Raw genomic sequence first — 25,565 nt, forward strand, 5'->3', positions numbered from 1 at the left:
GGTTTACACTACCCATCTGCCATAGCACTTGCTGATTTAATATAGAAAGAATGAGTGCAAAGAATCAAGGAAAATGCATTTTACTGAATTGCTTTTTTTTTTTTGCTTTTCTTCAATGCCCTTTCTGGACCATTCATAACAAGTTTTAATCCTCTTCTCATTGTGCATACTCATAACTTTATCCATACATAATTTGAAGAAAACTGGCTTGGTACAGGGACCACCCTGAAAATCAGCATTAAACACATGACCACCCTGACTCATGACTTCAGCCACTGCCACCTTTCTTAACACTCCAAGGCTGCTGCTTGAGGGTGATCTGTACAGCAGCAGAGTCATGCAATATCTCTTCAACATGTAGCCCACCTTCTGAAATACTAAATTATATTTATGATTGTCTTCTCCATTTTATACCAAATATAATGCACACAGAATCTTTCTCTGCACTGTGCCTTCAATGACATTTCCTCAAAGCAGTCATTACATCTTGGAGCCCTTGTCCATTTGATAACCCTAGATGTCTAGACTACCATCTATTAGTTTTGGCAGTCATCCCACAAAAATGAGGGCTGCCCCAGGAGGAGAGTACCTTGCAGCTTAGATCAGTTCTGTTGGTTTTTCCTGACTTTCCATTCCTGTCCTGATTTGTATTCAGTTAATAAAAAATTTTTCCTCTGCTACTGAATAGTAAAAAAAATGTGACAGCCAGATGCATAATGGCCAATTCAGATATGCAGTGGCTTCTCTCTGCCAGGTTTCAAGTGAAGTGGTAAAAGGTGTCCTGCTTCTACTAAATAAGCCAGAACACATATCCTCCTTGCACATGTGAGAAAACAGGCACAGCTCACAGTCGTCCTAAGGTGATGGCAGCTGTAGGCACAACATGGCTGCCTCTGAAAATGGGATGATTTGCCAAGCATGACCACCCTACAGTTACTGCTCTACAATGAACATTCTCCTGGCTATTCCACTTCTTCCGTCTACATCTCAGTGTCTTATGCCTCCTGCACAAACCCTGGCAGGGTTTTTAAGTGTGTGAAGGTGTTCCAGAAGGCTCAGCCACTCTTCTGCACACAGCACATCACAGGGTAGGAGAAGCAGCTGGAGGTTCCTCACCACGCAACACTCCCCCAGCACAGTCCCCCACAGTACCTCTGTTCTGAGAATGGAAACTGAATGGCTCTAAAAGCAGGCCTATTCATAGCAAATCTGCATTTCAGTTTCTTGGGTTCAGTGTACAGATACTGTTTGATTCCTAACTGCTCATTCTGTCACATGCTGGAGGACAGACATAGTTTCCAGTAGATTGCTTACTCCAGTCTCCTAGTCAATAGTATTTCCAACTTCTTCTGTGGAGAGTTTTATGTCTGGCTAAGTCTCTGTGTTATTTATTTAGGAGATAATAACGTAACTTTATGGCAAAACTGCCAGATTCATGTGCTCATAATAACTTCCAGATAATGGGAAATTTTAAGCATCCCTATCACATCTTCACGGCCCACTGTGACCTGCCTTTTGCAATTCCTAACAAACTGAGGATCAAATCTCTTTACATCTGATGACCTTGGCAAGCCTTGGTCCAGCTGATAAACAGATTTTTGAAACTTAAGTATTCCAGGATTACGAGACAGTTGATGGTATGTAAACTGTTTTTATAAAAGTACTTCAGACTGCATGTCTCACATCACTGTATTCCGTATACAGCTGTTTTCTCAGGTATTCCAGCTGTTCACCTTTTGTTGACAGAACCATAGAATTCCATTCGAAGTGAGGAATCTGTGGAACAGAATGGTACAAACTGACTTTTAACATTGGTATAAGCCATATACCATCTAAGAGCAAAGAAAATGCTCTCCGATTCCTGTTGCTCTTCACTTGAAGATATTTACCTTCCAAAAGCCTGCTTACTCTAACACTGAAAGTTCCATTTCTTATTGTAAGATTCTCCTCTACGTAAGTACAGTCAGTCTGCTTCCAAAAAGCAGCATAGTTGCAGAGATATAAAACAGATGCCCACACAATACAGGCTGTGACAATTCCGTTACACCCTCCCATCTTTTAAAACCCAAATTGACAGAAAAATGCCAGGTCACTGTAGTTTGTAATGTTACTGTATCAGACTGCAATGGTGTATCAGTAGTATAACATCAGAAAGGATGATTATTCTGTTTAAAAAACCCCAACCAACAAAATTTAAGCTTAAAGAAGGATTCTAGCTAAAATTAGGGTGGTGAGTAAATATACAGGAGCCTCTGCATTCACAAGTCTCCATTTCCCAAATGTTTCAGTGCTGGTGGTGAATTATTTCTGGCCTCTAGTGTTCCCTGTCACAGCACTATCATTGCAACAGACAAACAGCATCCATATCCCATCTGGAAGCTGCCAAAACTGTCTTATCACTCAAGAAGGGTACGTTCAATCTTTTTCTACCATAGAAATCTTAATGAATTGAACTAAAACTCTGATTTCACTTTTTCTCCTTTATGCAGGCTACATTGAGATTGCTAGTTTACCTGCAGTAAGGTCAGACCAGGACCTTTTGACTTCAGTTTTGCTTCACCCTCTTTCAGAGAAGGTGTGAGTTCTATGAAGTCCTTACACCATTTTGAGAACAGCTTGGAATTTCCCCCCTAAATACAAAAATTGCTCTCTCCCAGTAGGTGCTTTTAACAATAGAAGTGTCTCTAAATCTGTTGCAAGGAAAATGGATCATTTTGCACTGCTGATACAATGCAGAAAGGACCCAAAGTATTGTGGACTGCTCACCTGAACTACCCGGTACCCCAGCATTTCCAGGTGTCGCTTTTTCACTGCAGGTTCTCCTTTCAGATGACGTGAATAATCTTTGCTAAAGGCTTTTGAGTCAAGAAATTCCAAAGCAATTCTGCAAACAGTAAAAATGTGCACTTACTTTCAGGTCCTACCTGAATAGCAAGAAGTGCTATTTCTAGTTCAGTATTGATAGTTGCAGCAAGACTAGATAAACCTGACAATTCTCAGAAAACGAAAATTAAACAACTCCCTGAAATTAGAAAAAAAAACATTTTCCTCCTCTTTATCTAGAGATACTTGAATTCAGAAGAAGCATTTTCACCCTGCATCTGTTTTTGTTCAAATGGTAAAAACAGCTAACCAGCATTTTCAAGGCTGACATTTGAAGAGGTGGGAGGAAAACAGTATTCCGATCTCAGGAAACACATTTCAAGAACCTGTATTGGGTTTGGTTGGGATGGAGGTACTTTTCTTTATACCAGTTCTCTCCCCCATCACACTGCCCGGGAATAAGCCATGCCATGCAAATGAGTGGGAGCAGCTGCAGCTAACCCACCACACCTCAGAAGGCTAAACCTCATTAGACTTTGGAAAAGGAACAGAACATTAGGACATGAGCATCAAAAACTGGGTCTAAACTGGATGTAAACCTGGAAGAGCTAATGTGCAAGAATTCAGCATACTAACCTTTGAGCTCCTGGTGGCAGAGCCTTTCTCCCTTCATCCTTGATGTCATGTCTCAAGTGTATTGCCCCCACACCATCCAAAAGTATATTCTGAACCATATAGGAAAGAGGCTTTTTATTTACATCCAGGACACACTCAAAATCTGCCAGAAAACACAACAAACCTGTTTACTGACAAAATAAAAGTGAAAGAATTTGATCTGTACAATGTTTACTTCTACCAAAACTAAGTGATAGCCATAATTAGAGATACCCAACATTATTTAAATTATGAAGACATTTTTAGAAACTGTATTTTATACAAAAATTTCTTCTTTGCAATACCTTGTGTTATCTTGTGGCCATATGACCAGGAGCTTCTTAATCTGAGTGATAACAGTAATATGAGAAGACTCTATTTTAGAGTATTAACTTCTCACCTATTTCGTAGTAGTATGGTGTGAGAACAGATATTCTTGAGTAATTGCTCCCTCCTAAGATCTCTATCAGCATTCTGTGAATATACTGTCGCTGTGGATTTATTCGGCTCGTGCCTGCAAAGACAAAAGAATTCATACATCAAAACTTCCACAGCCAAAATTTTGAAAATACTGCTTTGAGAAATTGCATTTTTGACAGCCAGGTTACTGAATTAAATCTTTTCCACAGATCCTGAGTGTTATTCCATCATAATTCGGAGACAAAGTGATCATATTTTAGATACAAAGTGGCAGGTGCATGCTATTAAGTAAATTTCAAATCCAGACTTTAGATCCCAGGATTTTTATATTTACATACTACAAAACTTCAGTTTTAGGTTTCACCTGTTGGATTTTGTTTGCTTTTAATCATGTTTAGACACATATTTACTCATCTTGTGTTTATTACAGGCACACCACACTATCTGCCACTTCTTTGTCCATTGCATATTAACACCTTGCTCCATTAAACATCTTTAGTCTAAGAGACGAAGTAGCTGAGTTCTATGGATAGCACAGCAGATCTCCCCATGAGAATTAGTGGAGGAGATAATGTGTTTGCATTAGATGGATTTTCTGAATTGATCACTATTCTGAAAGATCTCAGCTGCTACACTTGATCCCTAGCCTACTTCTCGATCTCTCATCCCTGATGGGTCTCGATTCTTGTGAGGAAGAAGGGAGGATGAAGCTCAAAAGCAGGCAGTAAAAATGTTTACCTTGAAAAATTTAAGTCAAATGTTCAGTCTTGTAAGTGAAGCAGGGAGCAAAATGTCCCATCTCCTCCAGTACAGAATGATCCTCTTCCTGCCTTTCTATCCTTCACATCATATACGCAGTTTCTGTGTATTTAATTTTTCATTCTTATGAAGAAATATACCATCTCTATTACATTAATTCTCACAAGGAAAACTAGTTTGCTCCCAGTTGCACTACTAAGCAGTTGCACTTTTCAAGAATGCATGCTCAGCAGAGAGGGGTGTGCCTTATATTGTGTGCTACTGTCGGCATGACGGTTTTAGAAGGATCTAGTATATTGTTACAAAAATAGACTATTACTAGTAATGAAGGCAGTTTTCCCTCTCCTAAATTACTTACTGTTATGAAAGACACGTTGGCAGTATGGCTCATGAAACCAAGGGATGTGAAACTCTGGGCATTCCAGACAGACTGCTCTGTTCAATTTCATGAGGCTTGAGTGGACCCTCTGCTTCACCGTATCAGGCAGGACTGATTTAAAAAAAATAACAACATAGAAATGTGTGAACTGAAATGTGAAAAAATCCAACAAATTGAACTAAATGGTAACCTCTGAATTTTTTACTAGAAATGCAAATATCTGTGTACTATGGCATTTATAAAATTCATGCTGCAGAATCAAAATCTCAAATTCTCAAAATCCCTGAGAAAATAAATGTAAAAAGCCCAGTTCTGCTCAGTATTAAGAACAACAGCAAGACAGAAGATAGAAATTGCTTCTATCGTGTAAATTTAATGAAGTAGTTGAGGGCAAAATGGCAAGAGTACATTGATAATGAAAAACTTACAGGTAGAGAGGAATGAAACAGTCAGTCTTTTTTAGAGAAGAGACAGGTAGGACACATTTCTTGCAGACAAGAAATTCCTTCAGCTTTGTGACTACTTCTAGTAATAAACACCACAGTCAGGTAATTTTATTCCTAATAAAATTGAAGAATTACTAATACTGAGTGCAATATTGTTTTCTATTATTTTCTCTCATCTGCAATACAGGTCTGTACTTTTAAAACAAAGAACAGATTTTTGTTCATTACTTCCCTTTTAGCACTCAAATTATGACTGTATTATATACAGGGTGTCTTTCCTGAAAAGAGGATCATTTAAAGAGTAATTCTACATCTCAAGTCATATGTAAGCCCACAATTGCATTTTGTGCCAAATGTTACACAATCAAATTTGTCAAAGAGCTAGATAGCTACCTTCAAGTTGAGCATCCAATTTGCTTAGGAAAGAAACATTAAATATCGTCGTTATCAGAAGTGGAGGAAAATACCCAGCCATTGCCAAAACATGACCTAGCAGCACCAAGTGATAAGTTTCAAGATGACCTTGAAAAACCAGAGAGAAATCTGTATTAACATAGGACAAAGCTGAAAGGATTTGCAATGCCCTTTCCCTGGCCTCCCAAATCGTCTGATTTTCTCTCTTAATGTACTACACAAATCTCTACACACTTCCTCTACAATTTTAACTCTTTCTTTGTGATGAATCACAAAATGTATCCTGTTCCCAAATGATGATTCCTTGGGGAACACCATGACAATTCTATCCAGTAACAGCACAGTGAATTAATCAAAATTTTCACTTACATTTTACTGTGCCAAAAATTCTTTGCTAGTCCCTTATCAACAGTCATTTTTAACAGGTGAAACAAAACCCAAAATTGAATATTTGTCACGGTTTAACCCCAGTAGGCAGAGTATTAGTAGTAAAATACTCACTTTTTCTTTGCTTAACAAAAGTGCCATTCTATTCCCATTTTCATTCAGTAATAATCTTTGTCTATTGCACTTACTCAAGTTAGAAGTAAGATGATGGATACAACTCTTAAAGAATTCTTCATCGTCAGGAGGGTCATAATTCAAAGAAGAGAAAAGGAAGAGAATAAAATAGATTTCAGATGGGGGAACCTGAAAAAAAAAGACATCCTAAATCAAGTCACTGCAAAATATCCTAATATTGCTTTAAAATAAAGAAAATTTTTACAATTAATTCAGAATTTGGAGATTTAAGACTAGATGAACTATTTTCTGATTTTTTTCTTTGGTCAACTTTTCCTGGAGAAATAATAAAAAAATAAAATGCAGTAATAGGTGAAATTGCAGACACAGCTAAAACTTAGAATTTATTTCATGTAGGTGATCCAAGTGTTTCTATACACTTAAAGAACCTTTTAAGAAGGTTTTGCATTTAATGTTCTTAAAGAAACTAGACCGCAGCAGAATAAAATTGAAGATTTATATGAACACCAGATTGAGAATGGGAAAACAGATAGTAAGAAAAAAAAAAAGTAATTTTGACCAAATAGACAGGCTATTGGGGAAATCCCCACAATGAGTAATGTTAAAATATCCATCATATGGATATTGATGTGACTATTTATAAACAAGTTTAAAAAAAATTAAGATGGTCAAATGTAAAGTTGAATGTAAAGGATTATGGCTGACCTAACACTGAGTGAACAATAAAAAAGAAATGAAAATTAATGAGAAGTGCAAATTTATATACACAGAAGTAAAACAGCTTTAAGTGAGCACAAAAAAGATGATCTCCAAATCAGGTACACTGAAGAAAACTCTTAAAAGCACGTGTGAATTGTGCTCTGAAACACATCAACTACTAACCTGTCCTTTCTTACTGAATAACTCATAGTAGATAGAAAGAAGAAGTGTGATACCTTGTCTATATTTGCAACAGTCACAGAAGCTATTCTGTCAAATAATGCAGGACAACGGTGGTCTGATTTTATGAGAAAAAAAGACAAGGGTAATACATTTGCCCATGTTATTTGATCTATCAAGTGTTTACACGTGGCCATAGTTTCCTCATTCAGGACTTCTTCAAACCACTCTCCATTCACATGTGTAAGTTCTTCCAACAGAAGATTTAAGTTGTTGGCTTTCTGAAGCCTCTGAAATCCACAGTCATTTAGTTTCTGCAGAAGCTTGGCACATAGCTCAGAACTGTTTTGCCAGTGCAGCTGGCCATGATGATTCCATTTGACAAGAGCTGTAGCAATGCAACTCAAATGATGGAGCCTGCATTGAGGCAGAACTGCTGCTGCTTTGTTTATAATAATTTCCTCCACATGAAAAGAAGGAAGCATGGCCAGAACACGAATTATGGCTGCAGTATCAGCAGGTATCACTGTAGATTTTAAACAACTGGAAGAGAGATAGAAATAAATAGTCCATCAGTAGTGACAAAGTGCAAATGTTCAAGCAAAACAAAAAAATTACATGCTTGAAAATTCTAATTTAGAAGTCAAAAGCTGCACAAATATAAAATGAGCAGAATATTAAATGACTTGGCAGAAATCCACACATCTTTTTTTCAGTGAGATTAACTTCTTCCTTTTAATTTATTCAAAACTGAAGAAAGGGAAGAAGACAATGAGCAGCTCAGTCAGCTGGTGGGACTCCCAACTGTTACTGATAAACACAGAAGTTCTTAGTAAGGTCAGAAGGTCCACATTTGTCAAGGGTATCTGTGGGTTTATGGGCCTCGTTAATTTCTGTGATTTCTGTCGAGCAGCAGGTTTTGAGGTGCCTGAGGAACATGAAGACATCATTCACAAAAATAAACGTACAGCCAAAGCACTACATTCCTATAGAGGCCGAGCAAGGGAAGCAAGATCTCTTCTCTGGCAACTTTCTGTTGCAACAGTACAAGCTTAAGAACTAACTGGACAGTTCTTCAATCAAAAGAGTACTTCTGTGTCACACTTTTGCTTGTCCCAACCAAGGCATTCTTACTGTCTCTTTTTCATTACTTCTTCTGTCAAACATCAAATACAATATTAACACCTATCCATCCTATCAAATACCAATCAAAATTTATTGTCATTTCAACATCATTATAGTACAGTGGTCTAAGGAAAAAGGGGCAAAAAAATACTTTTAGAAGATATCATATCTATTAGCAGATACTGTTGGGTCTATAGTCAAGACAACATCTATTTGCTATCCTCTGATTTACATGTTTAATAGACAAATAATTGTAACAGTTTGTTACTTCTTCATATTTATGGAAACAAAACACTAACAGCTTGCTAATTAATATCTTAAGTAGAGAACTGTTTAAAACCTAAATAGCTACATTTCCAAGAATACACACTTACCCTAATAGTAACGTTTTTAATTTGGCAAACAGCTCCAGATCCTGGCAGCACAACACCACCAAGTACTGTGTTAACTTTACCAACTGTAATACATGATAGCTATCCAAGTGTTTGTGCAGAACAGAAGCCATTCTGAATACAAAGAGGAAAAGATTACATGGTATTAAGCTAATACAAAGGATAATGCAAACCCCAACATCCCGCATGAAAAGGGGGGTCCTGTGGTGCACAGTACCTATGTGAAGGGTTTCACACACATGCACTCCTCTCCACACCGATTTTGACACTATTCCACTTAAGACAGAGCAGCCTCTCTCCACTTACTGACCAAAATTACAAAATTAAAGCCCTCATCACAACAAATCAGCTAATTCACACTACTAACTTCGGTTGCAGATTTCACAATCAGTTAAATTTAGAGGGGACCAAGAACACAATAAACTAGAACAGCATCACCAGCTTCCACACCACCACACTCACTTACGAAACAATGGTAGCTACAGCTATGTTGGTCTAAAGCTGCAAAGAGGGGGATAGATCTGTAGGGAAAGATAACACCTTAAGACCTTCTTAAGGTCTTAGGACAGAGACACTTATGACAGTGACTCTTCTTGAGACTCAAGAAGAAAAGACATTAATTCACCTGATCTTCCTTTTAGTATCCCTTTGCTACACAGGAAACCAGTATGTCCTTTTTCTTTCAAGGATCTATTTGATTCATACAACTACCTTCAATCCAGTAATTGCTCACGACCTGCACTTAACTCTGCTGCACCTCTGACATATCTAATGCTACATCTTCTGTGCCCAAAACATCAACTTCTTTTCCATTCACTGTATGACAGGTACTACCTCTCCCTACAAACAGTGTTCAGTTCAAAACTGCAGAAAATGTGGCCCAGGTTCTTAAAAACACAAGCTTTAGTAGTCCAAAATAGGACGCAATGACTTTTGAACAAACAATTCACCAAAGTAACAGGATGTCCAAGACAGGACATGTTCTCTGCAACTTACTACATTTCATTTGCAGTCTCATGAGTTTACAGTAATTGCTAAAGGCTAAGTTTACTGCAATAGGATCACATATTTGTAAATTAGACAGATACTCTCTGACAGTAACTTGGTAAGGGTGAAATGCCTTTCTTTGAAATTCCTAAATTGCCTCAATTACTTCTGGGTCAAGCTGCAATATTCTAAAATCTGTAATAGCCAATTATTTATGGTGTATAGCATTTGTGTACAAGAGATGCACCTGCCACCCCTAACTTACTGGATATGTCATAGTTTTCCACACTAAATGGAAGTTTACCTAGAGAATACAACTTCTTAGTAGTATAAAAAAAATTACTTTTTGAGTAGATGAGAATTTCTGCATTTCATTTTCTGCATCGTCCTCAGTATCATCAGTACTTGGTGACTGCTAAATTCCTCTGCCATGTGTGCTGCAGTTTCTAGCAACCTAAAGAGGAAAAGACATTTTCCAATGAAAAACAATTGAAAATCTCTGGCAAAGATTGCAGCCATTTTCTTTATATATGAGGAAAAGAACCAAAGACTACTTCTGGACAAAAAAGTTCTCCCAAACTAGAGACTTTCATTCTGTGGACTTTTCTTCTGAACAGTTGGTGTGTATAGCACAGATGAAGGGGTGTGAGTGTGTTGGATCAGTGCATATTGTTCTGATGTTAGAAACCAGCGAGTCCAACAATTCTAAAAGTAGACAAGAAGCAGAGAAGGTAATCTAAGACACTAAACAATTAATGATCAATCAACAAGCTACAGATAGCAGAATCAAACTTGAACTGAACTGGTTCTGCGGTAATTAAAGCCAATGTTTATCACAAACAAAATAATTTTTTTTTAAATCTAGGAAAAGCTTTTGTAACTAAATCAGCTATGGCAAAACCAACACAGGCTTGCAGCATATCCAAATATCTGAATAAAGGAAATGTTCATGAAGAGAAGTATGAAAATATGACTCGTTGTAATTAATACAGAAAATTCTGCCTAAAATTGCAGGCTTTGAGAGACCCATGAGTAATACCACCCCCAAACAGGATTTTGTGGCACAAGAAAAACAAGCAGAGAAAAAAAAAATCTGTCACACAATACTATGCTCTAAATAAATGCTGAAGTGTTCCCTGATGATGATCTTTCATAAAAAATAGGATGTCATCAATCTGGTATAGGACAAGACTCAGGCTTTTACAGCTACTGACAGTCTTAAAAAGGAAAAAGCAACAAATATCACTGCATATATTTCTCAGGAGAAAGACAGAAAGGTTTTTACCTACCATCCCGTGTGAAAGGAAGGCTGTAGTCTAACAGACCTGAGCTACAGGATGGCCTTGCATAACAGCATTCACACAGCCCTTGATTGATGGATCTGATTCAGCTTTATAAAAAAACAAACTGCTTTGACACTGTTTCCATTATGAAATGATCCACTGCTACAACATTACAACCAGGAAACCTAAGGCTCAGCTCACAGATGGACTCAGAAATTCCTCCAAACACCAGTAAATTTTTAATTTCTGTGCAAGAATACATATGTCATAAATAAGACAAAATCATGAATAAACTTACCTTTCTCTAACCTTGGATCCTGCCATAGGCCCAAGAGCAAAAAACAATTTTGCAAAGGTTTCAGGATCATAATAATCATCTATAGTTTCAGACAGCAGCTGTTTAGCAATCAAGCGGAATTCAGCATTGTCAAAACCCAGCTGCTCATACAGTCCAAAAATATGACTAATACTGTGTATATCAAGATGGGAGGCACTTTCAAGGAAAATCCTGTTGCATTTTTCTAGCAAGGGATGATATCTCAGTCTAACATTTTGGAGAAACTGTAGTATTCTTCTGGCATAGTTGAAGTGGACTTCATTCTTTTCTTCTAAGAGCTGTTGAGCCTTGTGTAGTAATCGATCTCGAAAACTCTCAGTGATAACATCAGATATGCTGATCATCAAAACTGACAAAATCCTAAGAAATTCAAAAGATTTTACACTGACACATTGAACACAGTAAGCAATACATTTTAGATTTCTTAAATGAAGTGCACAAAGAAAGGAACGGTAGTCGAGGTGTTGTTTCTCTGCAAAAAAGAATTTTAAATCTAATGCAGAAAAAATGGATGAGCAAAAACTATTTAGCCTACTAAAGTAAAAACTCTGCTTTCAGTGAACTTCCAAAATGATTCGGATTTTTCAGCCATCCCTTACAAAGTTATGCATGATAAAAGCATTTGCCTACGGTGAGACCCTGATTTGCCTGATTTGTATTTGCAAAAATATCTTTTATGTTCAACAGACACTAAAGAAACCCAAACAATTCACCAGTGACATAAGGGGGAGAAGAGTCATTGTCACTCCTAAAGAAAGAATCCCTTCCTAAGGGAATAAAACTTATGATCCCAGAGAAAGTGATTTCAGTAAAGAAATGCAGTCCTATTCAAGGAGTTTCATAAGCAAGCTCCTCACATCTGCAAAAATAAGTGTTGGGACTGCTGGTGCTATATAAAGAAGAAAAAAGAAAGAGAAGCTTTTGCTGTAACAGCTCCAGGGCAACAGAAGAAAGAAAAAAGGAGCTTGGTCTTCTTTTGACTAGGGCTATGTCTTAAGTAGTTTAAACATGAGGGTAATGTGCTAGACATGCTAGCAAGAGAATTTATTAATTCAATTTGACCGGAAAAACAATGCTCTGAAGATAAATACACACAACATTGCTTTAAAACCCCTTATTGCTGCTAACAAAGCCATGTCATAGTAGAGAAACTATCAATGTCAAGAGAGAAAAAAGGGAGAAAAGCATCTTCTGGTGAGTCAACAGCCTCTTAATTATCAAAATGTCCATGTTCAGAATCAGGATAAAGCTGATGCTAAATATTTGCTTTACTCTAAGTAGAACAGTGGAAATTAATTAAATTTTTATAACCCATCTAAGCAATCAAGCAGCAGTTTTAATTATTTAGATTGGTTATAAGGAAATTCTTCATAAAGTCATTGGGAAAATGCATTCACTTGTCAATCAATGCACAAATACAAAACATTTCTTTCCCACAACCCCCCAACTGAAGAAAGCAACATCCAGTTGAGAAAAAGGGAAAATATTCAGCAAAGACAGACCAGTTATTGCAACATATTGCTTCTTCTGCTTCTTAGCTGCACTCTGACACTTACCTTATATCCTGTATAGAATCCAGTTTCAAGTCCACAATATGAGCTACTTGGCCAATTATGGGACTGAAGTGCCTGTGTTGCTTGTATAAGCACAGAGCAAATTTAGACAGAGCTGGCAAACTAAGCCTGTCAAGACATTAAAGGCAGTCAGTTTATTTTAATTACATAAAAAACAAGGTTATAGCCAAATTAAAAACAAGGAAACAAAGTATCTAAGCAAAACACCTAGGTGCTCAGTATTAAAGCATGTTGTGTATATGAGTTCTGCAACAATTAGTTGTCCTTCACTTAACCAAATCAGCCTAAGAAATCTATATTATAAGAGTATATTCTCAAGCAATGATGTCAAATAGATAAAATGATGGTGAGTGATTTATTACTTTTTTTTTTTCAAGATACACTGTATTTATTTATTTGTCAAGATACTCCACATAAGAAGAGGCAAATCTGTGCTGGTGCCAAGACTGACACTAGGTTCTGCCATTATCCCAAGATTAAAGAATGAAAACTACAATATCCCAAAAAAAAAAAAAAATCAAAAGAAGACCACAAAACACAATAACAAAATACACAAAGGGAAAATGTTGCTGTTTAAATACAAAATGTTTTTACTAACATTGAGATAAGCATGGTTCTAATAACCATTTAAGACCTGGACAGCAAGCACTGAGATAAAATTATAAATATGAAAACCTACAATTTCCTTCAAATAAAAATCTACACAGACAACGTATTTCAAAATCTCAAATGTTGGACCCTGTTGCAGTATCTGAATCTCTCAAGCATTTGTGTACCAAAGTCTGTATATATAATTTTCAAAACCTTCAAATATAAAACATTTAAAATACTCATATTGTGTTTTAAACATAACTACTCTTTGAGAACTCTTGCATAACCTCTCATGAAGCAAACAATGTTTGCAACTTATACCTTTCACAAAGCACAGCATTACAATACTTGCCTTTCTAATCTTTTCCATGCTTCTGTAACAAGCACTTTTGCTAGAGAAATGTGGTCTTCAACATTAAGCCTTCAAAAGAAAGACAATACTTTGAAGTTTGCTTCAAAAGTTATAAAGAAATGAGACATATGTCCTTTCATTATTTATCATAATGTTTTACTTTTCTATCACTCCCTCCATTCAAACAGATTATAAACATTTGTGAGTGAATAATCAAAATTCATAATAATCATAAAACATATTTACTGGGACTGCAAAACATATCCATTCTGCCTGCATCTCCAAAACTGAGCCACAGGACATTACGCCATATCTGTCACATAGTCAAGAGTACAGAAGCTGCGGCAGGGCAGTCTCATCACAGTCTCCTTACAGGATAGCTCTAAATTCCTAGTCAAAAGTAGTCAAAATTCCTTCTCTTTTTATTACGAAACAGAAAATGTATTTAATGCTCTTTACCTCAGGATACTATATAAGGTGTCCACTATGACCTCATCTTCCATGCGTTCCACCTTGCTCTCTGCCAAAATGCAAAGGGTAAGAAACTGGGAGTGATTTCTTACATAGTCACTAGTCCTTAAGAGAAAAGGCCTCTTCTTTTGCAATTGCCACAGCATGTTCAATGCAACTCCCACATGCTTTTCAGAAAGTCTGGCCTTGTTCCTTCCAACAAGGCTGAACACTTCATCTTCATGGGTGCAGCCATTTATCTGGCTCAGAAGCAGATCACTACACAGAGTCCGAGCTTGGTAACATCTCAGTGTAAACAAGCAAACCTGCCTCAAACAAAGCATTTTGCTATGCCTACCAGCTATCTTCAAAGTGTCCAGAAAGATTCTTCTCTCTCTTTTCACAGTAAACCATGCTGTTACAAACAAGAAACTCAAATACTTGAAAAACAGAAGATCATTTTTCTTTGATCCTGTATGGTCACTGTATTAAGAAGTCGATTCTGAGGTACCTGTAATGAGACAGTATCAAAGCACTTAATTTCAGTCACAACAACTAGGTAAAAATCAGTGTTTCTACATTATGATGTTCTAAGTAAGGTAAACTTAAGAAGAATCTACAGCCTGGACTCTTCTCACAGAAAAGCTCCTGACAACAAACACTGACATGGTATTAGGAAGTACTATGAAGTTAGTCCACTTGGTAAGTTTCCAGATTTAGAAAACTGCCTTTAAAGAGCACATGTACTATCATGCTACTACTGAGAAGGAAAAGCTGAACTTTTTAACATGCCAGCACTGCATGACTAAGTGAGGCTTACTCTCACTAGGCCATAATCCCAAACTGGGGTCCAGGAACTGCCAGAAAATACAACTATTGGTGGTAAAATGAAGTGAGATGGCTTCTAGTTGAGAAGGTTTATCACCTTTGTATTACAGGATATTGATCAGTCACATGACATCAGCTGAAATTGCCATTGCACTAAAGAAAAGCAACCTAAATCCCAAATTATAATGGAAGCCAGAGCCTGATCTAATGAAATTTATTAAGTATTCATTTGTTTTCTTAGAATATGCCCCAATTTGTACACAGTGCTAACAACTATGTATATACGACCTACACAATTGGTTCCAAGCTAGAGAACACAAACCACTAGTGATACAGGTCATAGTACACCAAAAAAGCCTCATCAAATTCCCTCAACTCAGAGATCGTGGAAAAGTCTAGAAGTCTTGCTTTAGAAGAGATAATCATCAGCTAAAATTATCAATATGTTCAGCAAACTTGAATGCTCTTCAACTGTACACATGATTCCAACATTATCAAGGTGATGGCAGCAGATCTGTTAAGGAAGAAAAAAACCTTATTTGTGCAGCCTGTGCAAGGTACTGAAATCATTCCAGAAAGCTGGATATAGGTGGATTTCTTCTGATGTCTATACAATCCTCTTCAGAGAATAAAAAGCCATATAGTATATTGTACTACACTGCTGTCACTAACACTGGGGCAGCTAAACAAGGAAAGCTAACAAGGAAAGCTAACAAGGAAATCATTTTAATTTATAATCTGCTAGAATAAGAAATGTTTTCTTTCCTATGAAAAATGAAAGAATACAAAAAAAGGCACAAATTTTTCACATATGTTAAGTAACTTTTTATAATAATGATTTGCTTTATACTACCTTTTCAGATACTGCTTTTATTTGTTCTATGTGGTAGTTGTCTTTAGAAAGAATTTACTTCCCACAGTAACGGCAAGCTAAGCTGCAAGAAGTCAGGATAAAGTAGATACTTGAAGAAAATATAAAAACCTTCAGGCTCAAGCAATTTCCTGTAAATCCAGGTGACACATCCTTTCCCCTTCTCATGCTGCAATGGACCTTGTACCCCCTATCCTACTGATGAGGAACCAGGATCTCTACCTGAAACAGCTTGTGGAAAGCTTTCAAATATTTCTCTATTCCATTGAGCAGATTTACCACAAACTTTTATGCAATTTTAAATCATAGTTAATTCCAACATCTTTCAAAAAGTTCATCAATAGAAAACATTCGATATTTTCAAGCATCCAAATACATAAAGCCAGGGAATTTGGATCAACTTAAAGAACTGTTTCTAAGGTGTTCTACTTGCCATGCAAAATACACACTAGAAGGACAAGAAAAGTCTTTAAAATTATTTTCTATCGATTGGAACACATAAGCACTTTCAAGGCTGTATTAAAAAACACAGTGAGCCAGGAAGTCTCCCAAAAAGGAGAAAATGTGGACACTCACTACTCCCCAAGTACAAGAACTATTAGAGATTTAAGTAACTAAGCCTTAAGAGAGCTGCTTATGCAGTACAGGGTGTTTCTGCCCTGCCTGCCAGAGTCGCCTCGGCTCCCGTAAGCACAGCCGCGGACCTGTCCCCAGGTATGCTGGTACCTGTCCCCGGGTACCAGAGCTGGCCGCGCTGCGGTCCTGCGCCCCGCACCGCCGGCAGCCCGCCTGCTCCGTCACCGCGGGGGGCTCTGACCCAGAAGTGCCCCAGAAAAAGCGTGGGAAAGGGCGGAGCCTCCGCAGGAGGGGCGAGACCCGCGCCGCCACAGACTCGATTCCCGCCTCCGGGGGGCCGCGGGCACCGCTGAGGGGCGCTCCCTGCGCGCCTCCGGCACCGAGCGGCCGGGAGGCACCGAGCGGCCGAAAGGCACCGAGCGGGCGGAAGGCACCGAGCGGCCGAAAGGCACCGAGCGGCCGGGAGGCACCGAGCGGCCGGGAGGCACCGAGCGGGCGGACACGGCCCAGCTGCTGGCCGGGCGCGGGGCGGCAGCGGCTGCGAGGGCTGGCTTCAGGGAGGGCTCGTCACACGGCAAACTCCACCACCCGGCGGGGTTAAACAAGAAAGCAAAGGAGCCCGTGTCAGCTCCGGAGAACACAATCCGAGAAGCTCTCAGTTTACCTTTGCACAGGACCCTTCCTGCATTCGAGCCACGGACGGAGACTGCTCACTCCAAACGCGCCCGGCTGCAGCCGCAGCGCTCCACGTGCCTCTGCACTGTCGTTCGCGGTGCGCATGCCCCGAGGCGGAGCATTTCCCATGAGCTGAGGCGTCAGGAAGCGTAGGGAGAAGGGGAAAAGTCTAGCCAGTTAAGACTTTCCAGAGGAAATAAAAATAATAATTAAAAAGGTCCAAAGTCATACTGATTATTGCACATTAAATAAAGCAACGTTTTTATAATTTATTCTGAGGGAAGGGAAAAGTCTTCCCTGCCTAGGAAAAGCACAAGGGGACTGAAGTCGGAAGGGTGAAGTTGAAGAGTTAGGCTTTGTTGTACTGGAATTCATGTTATTTTATTTTACAATTTTTTTTATGCTTTGCAACAAAAATAAATTTTAAATGAATGAGTTTTGGGAGACTAATAGATGTTGCAACAAGCACGTTGCTTATGTTGAATATGCATAGCTCCAAGTCATCTTTCTGGACCTTTTCTCACCACCACTGATAGCAGCAAAGACATTTAGAAAGAATGATAACAATCTCAGATTGCTCTACATTCTATCCGAAAGCCAGAACCAGGACTATTACCGTGACCAATTCTGACCAACTGTGTTGCAGTTATCTATCAAATGTTTGGGGTTTTTACTTTTTGTCTGTCACCTCCTAATATACTGGATGCCTATGCATACGGAACTCACTCAAACTAATAGAACAGACCCTATGTTATTTATTACAGGTCTGTGGTGTTTTAGGAAAAGAGCATGTATTTTTTTTAACTGGATTAGTTACAATTTTTGTAATTGGAACAGGTTCTGTATCCTCCTGATAACAAATTCCAGATCACCCCAGTTACAGTTTACACAGGCATGCAAGTACCAGAGCAAGACCCAAACCCCCAAAGGGTGGCACTTAAGTACCTCTTTCAAGAATGTTAGGCCTTGTGCAAATTCACATAACAATTCCAAGGCATCTGAGAGGAAAACTGTAGACAAAAAGAATTCCATATTTATATGAAGGAGACTTCTGTAAATCATACAGATTTTTCATTTACAAGATGCTGAACTTTTCACTTTTGACTTGTGAAGTACATTTGGATAAAATAAAACAATGCCTAAACCAAATTTAAATGCTAGATAAAATTATGTTAAATTTTAAATTGGACACATGGGGGGGAAAAGCAAGACTTAACAAAGCATGCTGTGCTGAAGCCAGTGCTGATTTACTGAACAGATGTTCACTCACCAGCTTCTTCAAGATTTCAGAACTCACAGGTGTCAGTTTCACATTCTAAAATTTTTTTTCCAGAAAACCCTAAGGAGATCATTGGGTTTTCTGCTTCTAACAAACTTCTCAAGAGCCGGTCATGGAACTTCCATTATTTCCATTATGTATGTGATTACTGACCCAAATGCCTACTGGTTTGAATTAAAACCCATCAGAGGAGGTACATACTTCAGTGCCAGTCTTAGTTAATTTTGAAGGTGCTCACAACTTTATGCATTGTCATAAACTTTCATGTCTTAGTTTTAAGACAAATTAACTTTGAATTGCAATACACACATATGGGATACTATTATGAGATACTTTTTTTTGCACAGTTGGCCTAAATTCCCGTTTTAATTCTTTCCAAGCCCTAGCGAGGTGTACTGCTGGAGGAACCCTGAGCGCTTCCAGCACCGTGCAGGACGGTTTATTTACAGACCCTTGGCCGTTTGGCGAGCCCGTCGTTAATGCACTCGCCGCTGTCGCGCCGGCGGGGAAGACCAGCACTATCCTCGAGCACGCTTGGCTAGAAAGGGCCCGTGTACCTGCCGCACTTGAGCCACACCGGCCCCTTCCCGCGCCGCACCCGCCCGGGCCTGGGGCAGCGCGAGGGGCGGAGCGCCGCTGACGAGCTCGAGGAGGCGGACGCCCCTCCCCCAGGCGCTCGGGCTCCTCGCGAGCGGCCCGCGCTGCCGCGCTGGGCTGTGTCGCTGCCCGCGACCCCTCACACCCTGCCCGGGCTGGGGCGACGCTGCTCCCACCGCCACACTCCCCCGCCTGCCCCCGGCGCGCCGCCCCCGGGTCGCCGCTCCCGCCCTGTCCGCCACTGACGCAGTCCGTGCCGCACCAGCTCCAACATGGCGGCGGCGCGGCGGTGAGCAGCGCGGGGCGACGAGGGCCGCCAGCGGGTGAGTGGCGGCCAGGCCGCCGGGCAGCGCCGGGCGCCGGCGTGGCCGAGTGAGGGCCATCGCCCGGGCCGCGCCGGGGGCTGGGCGGACGGTGGAGGAGGAGGTCGCAGCACCGCGGCGCTTGAGCCTCGGTCACGGCGCGGGTTAGGAGCTCCGGCCCCTCCCGGCCGGCCCGGCCGCCGCTTCGGAGCGGGCCTGGGGCGGCCGCCCCGCACTGCCCCCGCGCACATGCCCCTCGCAAGGCCCGGTGGCCCGTGTGCGGCGGGCGGGAGGGCCGCGGCTCTCGGCGCATCCCGGGTGAGGGCGGCCCCTGAGAGGGAAGGGGTGTGAGGAGCTGCGAGCGCGGCCCGAGGCGGGCGGGAGCAGCAGGGGTGGGTGAAGCAGCGCAGGGGCCTGGCGCAGATCGCGCCGGGGGTCGGGTCTGCCAGGCCGGCTGTATCTCTCCGCAACCTGGCGAGACGCGGGTCTGTGCCCGCAGCGAGCGCTCTGGTCGGGCTTGGGTGCTGCTGGGGAGTTTGAATGAGTCTTCCCTCCTCCCCTAGACGGGGAAGGAACAGGGCTGTCTGCGTGCCACATGTTCTCCCCTTGCAGGCCTCTCCTAGGGAAGTGGAGCCTGCAGGAGCTACCGTGTGTGGTAGGAAACTCCTCTGCCTCTCCCTTTTAGGGGTTTCCTAAGGCGTTCCTACGACTTTTATGAGTATTTGAATTTTGTTTGCAGCCATGATGAAACTATAAGTACTTCGTATATATGGCTGTACTTTGAGGCCCTGAAGAGGCTTTGAAAGAGAGAGACTTAAGAGAAAAAGTAGTTTACTTGAAACGGTGGACAGAATATCTGTTGTAGTGCTAAACATTGCCTTTCAGTTCAGTCACAATTAGAAAATTTATCAGTAATTATAAAGTCACTTTCGCCAGTAGTTTCCTAATGTTTGTCTGGTTAAGTTAATTATATTTAGCAATCATCTGAGACCTGTTTTAAGAGAAGCATCAGACCATTATCTTACATATAGTCTATTTTCTAAGATGTATATTTTTTGAGAGAGTGTTTTGGGGATTTCATGGTTTTTTTCTATATTGCCTGCAGAAGAGACTGTTTTTTGGGCAAGGATAAATATTCCTAGGTTTTTTTTAGGTTGGTGTGGTTTTATGTTGTTTTTTTTTCTTCTTTTATCTTTTTCCCGCCGTTTGTTTCCCATTGCATTGGGGTCCAGTGTGGCTCAAATTTTTGGGTGCTACCATGATAAAAATATGGTAAGAATTTGGAAGTTAGACATGATTTATGAAGTATTAGTTTGTCTAAACTCACAGAGCTTGCTTTATCAGTTTGTAAAAGTTATTTATAAATATTTCAGAAATAATGTAGTTTTCTGTATGTGAAGTAGATCTGAAGGGGAGTATAAAAAGGATAGCAGCATCAGTACTCTGAGAGCACCCTTTGGGACTGTATTTCTTATTAAGACTTCCCATTCTTTCCATCCTCTTCTGTGAAACAAACGTAATTTTTTTAATTAGCTAGAAGTCATCAAGCTGTTATCAAGAGAAGATTTGGGTTTTTTCCCCTCATAGGATCTCAGAAAATCTGGGGATTATGAGGGAATTTAGAGTGAAGAATATGTAATGGAGTGGACAATTTTCCATGTGATGGTAATTTAGGAGCCATCTTCCATTTGGAAGTAGAGTCAGTGGGTGCCAGGGGAAAAATCTGGCCATCTTCTAATGCAGTGAGGTTTAGGTCAGAGGCTGGGATGAGGCATAGAAAGGATCTAGAGGAGTAGAGAAAGGAGTAGAACATGAGAATAAAAGATGCTACAACAAGGTTTTTTTGGTTATGGTTGACAAATACAGGTCAGCATTCAGAGCTGTCTCCTACTGCTGCAAGGTTGTCTTGCATTGCTTACGCTTGTCTTTCATAACAGGTAGGAGAGGATTCCACTACTGAAATTCAGTTTGGGATTTACATGACTTGGAGATTACACCCCATAAAAGGTTTTTTTCCCCTTTCATACAAAGCATAAACTTGTCTTTTCTTAGCACTTTTTAAGCTTTAAAATAAAAGTTCATGGATTCAGGCCTATGCAAATTCACACCAACAAGTGCGCTTATTTGTGCACAGACCTGACAGAAAAAACACCTCTATTTTTTCACAAACTGTAACACAGGAAAAAAAGTACTTTCTGCATAAATTAGATAATGGAAAATCATGACTAAGACTTGACAACAAAGATTTTTACTTGCAAGTGACAAGAATGTGGTTAGATATTTTAACATTTTTCATTGTAAGTATCCCTTTTCTAGAAAAATAATGAGGATGAGCCAGTAGGAACATGTATTTCTGTTTAAACAGTTTCAGAATACTACTATCTTCTCAGCTGAATCTTATGCTCTCCCAGCTGAGGGGTTATAAGTGGGTGTGCATTCCTTATACTGTAGTACAAGAAGACTAAATTCATGTTCATAATTTCAAAAAATCGTACTGAAAGTGAGGTAAGTGAACTACCGGAGTGGTAGGGTTAGGTGTATGTCCTGCATATTTAGTCAGGACCTATCTAAGGGTGATATTTGTTTAAGTCTCCCTTGCCTCATGTCCATGGAAGACAACAGTTGATATTGCCAGGTGTCTGATTCCCTTTTTTAGGTGGAAACAAATCCTATGTCAGTAGTCCAGTAAAGACTTCTGACATTACTGTAGAGGAGGAGGCCTGGTGGAAAGCGGTGTCAATCCCTTTTTGCCTGCAAAAATGTTGAAAGTTTTATTTTATGGTTGGCTTTTTTTTTGGAAAGGGCAGTCAGATTGAAAGCTTTTAATGCGTGATTTTTAATGATGGCTAGAAAGTCTTCCTGCATAAATTTTATAGACCTGTGTAGAAAGCAAACATTTTCTTCTTTTCTTATAGGTGTGTTAAATTCATGTGATTGCAAAGACATCATCCTAAATCTGAAATGTATTCTAGTGTAGTACCTTATTCCTGAATCTGACAACAAAAGTCCTGTGTTGCTGATTAGTGAAATGAAAAAAAATTCATTTCCTTAGATGTCACTGCTGCTAATTCAGAGTTTTCAGATCGTGAAGTACAGAGGAAAAGATGGTGGCATTTGGGAAAAAATGCTGAGGAAATTATGGGGATTGAGGGTTGGTCTGTTTAGGTTTTTGTTGTTCACATCTTTGGTATCATGCTAACCCAGCTGCAAGCTCCGTCACAGGAATGGAAGTATGAACAAATTTCCATGTCTCCTATTTCACAGTCATAAATTCACTTCTAGTTTAATCCGTACTGGAATGAACATGTAACATTTTTAGTCTGTGTTTCTGTCTTCACTTTAAGCTGATATGTGCTGCTGCTGTATCTTTCCTTGGGGGAAGGAGGAAGGGGTTGCTTTTATGCAGCCAGGTATCCACTTGTATGCGTGCTAAACATGTGGGTGTGGGAACCCTCAGTTGTAGTGTCAGCCCACATTTATATTGTCTTCAAGTGACGGCAGCCGCAGCCTTAAAGAATATATGTTCAGTATTCACTTTGTGCATTTGCATTTTCTGAATGCAAAGTTTTGCTTTAAAATGCATTCCTGGAGATTCTAGATGCCTGTCTTTGAAATATGTATCAATGTAGTTTAGTCTTCCTGCATTTGTAGATGGTGTGAAACAAAATGGTAGGAATGTGAATTTATGTACTTTATTGTTCACGTCATTTGGACATTGAATGAAGATCAGTGCAGATAATTGTAAGTTGATGCAAGGAAGCCCATACAAAGGCCAGACAAAGGAGAAATTCAAACTCTGGAAGAATTGGTGATGACAGGGAAAGAAGTGAACGAAACTATATCTTTTTCCTACTAAATATGTCTTTGCATACTATTCTGTCCTGTACTGGGACTGAAACAAATCAGTAGTCCCATGACCTGTTCAGCGCAGTTTTAAATAAAGTTGTTTTTTCCCTCCTATAAAACTAGGAAATACTAGTGGAAATACTACAGCTGCTTGCTGTCAGCTTCTTTGGGATGCATGACACACTGATCCTTCAGTTGATGTGCATCTGTGAGTGCTTTCTAGCCTGTTCAATCAAAAGGTTCTAGTACGTGTTAAAAAGTATTATTACCAGATCCCTGATAGCACAGGTGATTTTGGAAACGAAATTCCCCAAGATGTGTTTTTTAAGCGTATCAACAAATATCAGTGAATAACCCCTGGCAGAAAGACACTTGTGAACAGTTTGGGATAGTTATCATTTTCCGTTGGCACAGATCATTTTGAAGGAGAAGAGCTGCTGGCAGCCTGGCCTTGAGCTGGCCAGCTTTATCCTGCAAATATTTAAACAAAATAATGAGGCTGATGGAGTTGTGAAGTAATGTGCACCCTGAGGGGCACAGTTGGTGAAATGTTGGTTGTGGATGCAGCTGTTCTGACAAGACTAAGTACTTTCGGTGTATTTGTCAACAAATACCAATATGCTGTAAGCTGAACTGTAATTCTACTTTCAGACATAAAAGAAACAAGCCCCTTTTTTTTTAGATATGGTGAAGTGATGTTCTAGGTGCTTGGTTGGCTTTGGGGTTTTCTTGGTCATAGATTCTACTTAGACTTAGTAAGAGCTTCTTCAAACAGAAGGTGGTTGAGAATGATGAATGGCTTGAAAATGTCAGGATAGTACTTGGGCTGTTATTTTGTCCTTTCTTAGAGTATTGGGAGGAAAAAGTGAGCTGACTTACCGAGATTGTCCTCCTGCATAGCACATTTTTTTAATGTATGTATAGTGAGCATCTTGTGGGTTGACATCAAATTCATATTCCTTTCAATAATGAAATTCGATCAAGGTCACAATTTAAAAATGCAAGGTATTGAGGGTTAAGAATATCCACATTCTTACTGAAAATAAATTTTGAGAGAGAAGTAGCACAAGTGATTTAAGCCCTATTGTTATCAGACATGTAGTGCCTACTGAGCTTTACTTGTAATTTTCTGACTTCATTCTTGGTATTTTCTGACTTTGTTCTTGGCATATTTATGGTGTTTTTCTTTGTTGGTTCTGTATTTAGCATTCAGACCCCTTGTACTTGCTTTTAATACAGACAGGTTTTAAGTGATCAGTATGTAGAAGCTTGTGTTTGGTGTTACATACTACATCAATAGAAATTATTACTTTAAGGCTCAAATATTTGTAACTTTGTAGTTTTCCCTGTAGCGCATCAGGAAAAGGTCTGGCTAAAATAACAGTGCAAAGGATACTTAAGTGTATTGGAGAAGAAACACTCACTTGACTTGTGAGGTAGGTAGGATAAATGTCACTGATATCTTAGCCTGCTTTTCTAGGCACCATGAGCTCGAGAGTGAGATACATTTGCTTGGCTTGGTTTTTGTCTGTTCAGGGGGTTTATACTCACCCATTGCCATACCTGTCATTTAGAATCAAATGCAGCTGGTGTTTAGGGGATATTATTGGAGGATTTAGGGAAAGTGCAAGGTGCGTTGGAGGTAATGGTTAGAATATGGACTAACTTTGTTCATGAAACAATGTAGAGGTAGAAGAACATCAAATTGAGAAAACTTGGTGGGAATATGGAGTCGGGTTAATTCTTTATTCCCACTTTCTCTTTCCCATCCTCTGCAAAACAGCTAAAAATTGATTGACACAGGTATATTTATGTTTATTTCACAATTCAGTTTTAGTCATCATCAGTGTTTGAAATAAAAATTGTGTCACAAATTTAGATAGTTGTAATTTAATTTGGCTAAAATACTGTATATGAATGTTAAGGCATACCTCTACATCTCAAGCAAATTGCTTGTAAAGCAGGAAATTCCTTCTCACTTAAGCACTAGAATTAAATGCTTAAAGTTTGGGTACAAGCAGTCAATCAGTTGTGGTACTGATGCTCCTTAGAGGTCTCAGTTCAGTTAAAACTGTCAGTTCTAGCACCAAACAATATTTATTATAACATTTATTGTGAAAGGTTTCCTTGAAAAAAGTACCCCCGTGCAGCTGTGTAGTCTGTTCTGCTGCTGACAGTGAGCTGCTGGCTGTCCTTTGCCTGGT

General features: G+C 39.6%; 2 protein-coding genes across 4 annotated transcripts in view; one reads left to right on the forward strand and one right to left on the reverse strand.

Annotated features, from left to right (window-relative positions):
- Positions 1-64: 64 nt before the first annotated feature.
- Positions 65-17,515, reverse strand: FASTKD1 (FAST kinase domains 1). Its single transcript, XM_019290543.3, has 15 exons — positions 17,327-17,515; positions 14,397-14,898; positions 13,938-14,006; positions 12,977-13,102; positions 11,382-11,780; positions 10,144-10,254; positions 8,796-8,927; positions 7,353-7,839; positions 6,471-6,585; positions 5,875-6,003; positions 5,015-5,146; positions 3,878-3,991; positions 3,460-3,601; positions 2,767-2,884; positions 65-1,776 (listed from the first exon to the last, which is right to left on the reverse strand). Exons 2-15 carry the CDS (start codon positions 14,729-14,731, stop codon positions 1,666-1,668), a joined length of 2,520 nt encoding a protein of 839 aa, XP_019146088.1. The 5' UTR covers positions 14,732-14,898; positions 17,327-17,515; the 3' UTR covers positions 65-1,665.
- A 1,772-nt stretch (positions 17,516-19,287) lies between these two features.
- The window catches only part of PPIG (peptidylprolyl isomerase G), a 29,266-nt gene continuing 22,988 nt past the window's right edge, over positions 19,288-25,565 (forward strand). The window contains exon 1 of one of the 3 annotated variants that reach the window (XM_039554779.1): positions 19,288-19,536. The gene's annotated coding sequence lies outside the window, so the exon portion shown is untranslated. Of the gene's footprint in view, positions 19,537-19,812; positions 19,834-24,777; positions 24,798-25,565 lie in introns of those variants that run through there. The other 2 variants (XM_039554780.1, XM_010406809.4) reach the window with 2 other exon arrangements.

This window comes from Corvus cornix, chromosome 7 (assembly GCF_000738735.6).
Source record: "Corvus cornix cornix isolate S_Up_H32 chromosome 7, ASM73873v5, whole genome shotgun sequence".
Classification (NCBI taxonomy): Eukaryota; Metazoa; Chordata; class Aves; order Passeriformes; family Corvidae; genus Corvus; species Corvus cornix.